Source organism: Furipterus horrens, unplaced genomic scaffold (genome assembly GCF_987537825.1).
Source record: "Furipterus horrens unplaced genomic scaffold, mFurHor1.1.pri manual_scaffold_2, whole genome shotgun sequence".
Classification (NCBI taxonomy): domain Eukaryota; kingdom Metazoa; phylum Chordata; class Mammalia; order Chiroptera; family Furipteridae; genus Furipterus; species Furipterus horrens.
Genome location: NW_028327172.1, coordinates 194,471,799 through 194,475,592, shown reverse-complemented (window position 1 = coordinate 194,475,592; position 3,794 = coordinate 194,471,799). Strand labels below are relative to the sequence as shown.

At 45.5% G+C, this 3,794-nt stretch overlaps 1 protein-coding gene across 1 annotated transcript; it reads left to right on the top strand.

Moving 5' to 3' along the window:
* LOC150020235 (elongation factor 1-alpha 1-like) lies at positions 1 to 3,092 on the top strand. The gene is made up of 2 exons (XM_090268190.1): positions 1 to 546; positions 2,240 to 3,092. The coding sequence occupies exons 1-2, from the start codon at positions 16 to 18 to the stop codon at positions 3,080 to 3,082; spliced, it is 1,374 nt and encodes a 457-aa protein (XP_090124316.1). The 5' UTR covers positions 1 to 15; the 3' UTR covers positions 3,083 to 3,092.
* The last annotated feature ends 702 nt before the right edge of the window (positions 3,093 to 3,794 follow it).

Here is a 3,794-nt window from a genome sequence, read left to right as displayed (position 1 = left end):
TAAATCAAAGCCAAAATGGGAAAGGAAAAGACTCACATCAACATTGTGGTCATTGGGTATGTAGATTCCAGCAAGTCTACCAGTACTGGCCATCTGATCTACAAATGTGGTGGGATCAACAAAAGAACCATTGAAAAATTTGAGAAGGAGGCCGCTGAGATGGGCAAGGGCTCCTTCAAGTATGCGTGGGTCTTGGATAAACTTAAAGCTCAACGTGAGCGTAGTATCACCACTGATATCTCCCTGTGGAAATTTGAGACCAGCAAGTATTATGTGACCATTATCGATGCCCCAGGACACAGAGACTTTATCAAAAACGTGATTACAGGCACATCTCAGGCTGACTGTGCTGTTCTGATTGTTGCTGCTGGTGTTGGTGAATTTGAAGCAGGTATCTCCAAGAATGGGCAGACCCGTGAGCATGCCCTTCTGGCTTACACTCTGAGTGTGAAACAGCTAATTGTTGGTGTTAACAAAATGGATTCCACTGAGCCACCCTACAGCCAGAAGAGATACGAGGAAATTGTTAAAGAAGTCAGCACCTACATTAAGAAAATTGGGGACTTCCGGCCAAGATGGAGGCTTAGACGGACACGCTAGGTCTCCCTCTACAACCAGAGAGGAATACAACTACTTCAAAACAAAGGATAACTAGAAATTCCAGAAAATAAAGCTACACGGAAGCCCAACATATGAAGTTATAAACCAGCGGTGCCATTTGGGCAGGTAAGAGTTAAAGAAGGCAAAGCTGTTTGTGGAGCGGCGGGGCGGGGCGGCGAAAAAGCCAGGAGGCAATCAAGCCCCTGGCGTGCGCGACTCCGGCGCTGGGGAGCAGCCGCAGCATCGCCTTGAACAGTGAGGCCTAGGGGGGCGGGAGGACGGATCCCGGTCTCCTAGCTGAATAACTGTGTGAATCCATCTTGGACCCCCGCCCCCAAAGAAAGCACCACAGGGCTGCGAAATAGGTCGCGGACAGGCAGGCGCCGGCAGGTCGCTGATTTGTGACGCTTACACAGGCACCGCCCCCGACAGCCAGCCCAGGAAAACAAAACGCATCTGTCAAAATGTGGCAGACAAATATAGAGATCCCGGTGGCACAACTCACCAGACAGCAGATAGAGAACCTGACAGATGAACAGATAAGAAACCTGTCAGAGGCTCAGTTCTGGGCCATTGTTATCAGGTGGCTTACAGAATTCACAAAAGAGCAGGAAAAAGATATGAAAGAAGCGAAAAACTTTCATAACGAAAGGAACAAAACCACGTACGAGACAGATGGTGAGGAATCCAGAGTTCATTTCAACAAACTGGAATATGGAGAAGGAACAAGCAGTCAACCAATGCAGCGAGAGGAAATAGGAAGCAACAATGACAGGATCAGAAACCTCTGGGACAGCTATAAAAGGCCCAACATAAGAATCATTGGTTTGCCAGAGAATGAGGAAGATGAACTAGAACTTGAAAAATTGAGTGAAAATATAATAAAGGAGAACTTCCCAGACTTGGGGAAGGGAATAGACTTGCAGGTCCAGGAAGCAAGGAGAGTTCCCAAGAGACTGGACCCAGGGAGAACCACTCCAAGACACATTATAATCAAAATGTCAAAAATTAAAGATAAAGAGAGAATCTTAAAAGCAGCAAGAGAGAAGAAAAGAATTATGTACAAAGGGGTCCCAATTAGACTATCAGCTGACTTCTCAAGGGAAACCCTACAAGCAAGAAGGGACTGGCAAGAAATATTCAAAGTAATGAAAATCCAAAACCTACAACCACGAATACTCTATCCAGCGAAATTGTCATTCAGAATAGAAGGACAGAGAAAGTGTTTCCAGGACAAAATAAAACTGAAAGAGTTCATTAGATCCAAACCACTGTTATATGAGAAGTTAAAGGGACTGGTTTAAAAAACAGAAGCTAGGGAGATGAAACAAAGGCAAACGAAACAGGCAACGAGAGTGGAAAAGGAACTGTGGGTACGGGAAGCATAGTGGGGGGAGGTCAACAGGGAGGGGGAGTGGGGAGAGGGAGGGAGATGATATAGGAATTGGGGATCATGGTAGGAGGGAATGGAATAGACGGAGAGAGGTTGGGAGGAACTGTATGCACAACTAATGGACATAATCTAAAAGGGGGGGACAACTGGAGGGAGGGGGCCACCGGGTGGAGGGGAGCAGAGGGAAGGGAAAGTGGCACAAATGTAATATTTTAATCAATAAAACACATTAAATCTGAAAAAAAAAAAAAGAAAATTGGCTACAACCCTGACACAGTAGCATTCGTGCCAATTTCTGGTTGGAATGGCGACAACGTGCTGGAGCCAAGCGCTAACATGCCTTGGTTCAAGGGATGGAAAGTCACCCGTAAAGACGGCAACACCAGTGGAACCACACTGCTTGAAGCTCTGGATTGCATCCTGCCACCAACTCGTCCAACTGACAAGCCTCTGCGTCTGCCCCTCCAGGATGTCTATAAAATTGGTGGTATTGGTACTGTCCCTGTGGGTCGAGTGGAGACTGGTGTTCTCAAACCTGGCATGGTGGTCACCTTTGCTCCAGTCAACGTTACAACTGAAATGCACCATGAAGCTTTGAGGGAAGCTCTTCCTGGGGACAACGTGGGCTTCAATGTCAAGAACGTGTCTGTCAAAGATGTTTGTCATGGCAATGTGGCTGGTGACAGCAAAAATGACCCACCAATGGAAGCAGCTGGCTTCACAGCTCAGGTGATTATCCTGAACCATCCAGGCCAAATCAGTGCTGGATATGTTCCTGTTCTGGATTGTCACACAGCCCTTATTGCTTGCAAATTTGCTGAGCCAAAGGAGAAGATCGATCGTCGTTCTGGGAAAAAGCTGGAAGATGGCCCAAAGTTTTTGAAATCTGGTGATGCTGCCATCGTTGATATGGTTCCTGGCAAGCCCATGTGTGTTGAGAGCTTCTCTGACTATCCTCCTCTGGGCCACTTTGCTGTTCGTGACATGAAACAGACAGTTGCTGTGGGTGTCATCAAAGCAGTGGACAAGAAGGCAGCTGGAGCTGGCAAAGTCACTAAGTCTGCCCAGAAAGATCAGAAGGCTAAATGAATATTATGCCCAACACCATCCACCCCCGTCTTAATCAGTGGTGGAAGAACGCTCTCAGAACTGTTTGTCTCAATTGGCCATTTAAGTTTAATAGTAAAGGACTGGTTAATGATTACAATGCATCATAAAACCTTCAGAAGGAAAGGAGAATTTTGTGAACCATTTGGTTTTTTTTGTGTGTGTGGCAGTTAAGTTATTAGTTTTTAAAATCAGTACTTTTTAATGGAAACAACTTGACCAAAATCTGTCACAGAATTTTTGAGACCCACTACAACAAAGTTTAATGAGAAAAAAAAAAAAAAAGGAGAGAGGTGTAGCAAGCTCTAAACATTTAAGTATGTGACTCTGTTAGAATTTAATGTGGATGTTTACCCTGAGGAACTGCAGGAAACCAAGGCAGCTCCCAGAGCGTGAGAAGTAGGTTAGGGTTCTGGCTGCTTGACACTCTTCCTTCGAGGTCCCTCCTTGCATCTGTGCTTTCTCCTTTCATATTTCTGCACTGCGACCTTTCCATCAACCAAACATGAGAACTGGGTATATTTATTTCTAAACACTCCATTTGATTTTTTTTTTCTTTTTTTAAGTGATTTTATTGATTATATTGTTACAATAGTTCCAATTTTTTCCCCTTTGCTCCCCTCTTCCCAGCACCCCCTGCCAGCAACCCTACTTCCCCCAGTCCATGCCCATGGGTCGTACATACAAGTTCTCT

What these genes read in the sequence shown, in the direction of transcription:
- LOC150020235 (XM_090268190.1), top strand. Translation starts at nt 16, where the DNA reads ATGGGAAAGGAAAAGACTCACATCAACATTGTGGTCATTGGGTATGTA. An exon ending in TTAAAGAAGTCAGCACCTAC is followed by an intron (nt 547 to 2,239) that starts ATTAAGAAAATT and finishes TCTGAAAAAAAA; the next exon opens with AAAAAGAAAATTGGCTACAA.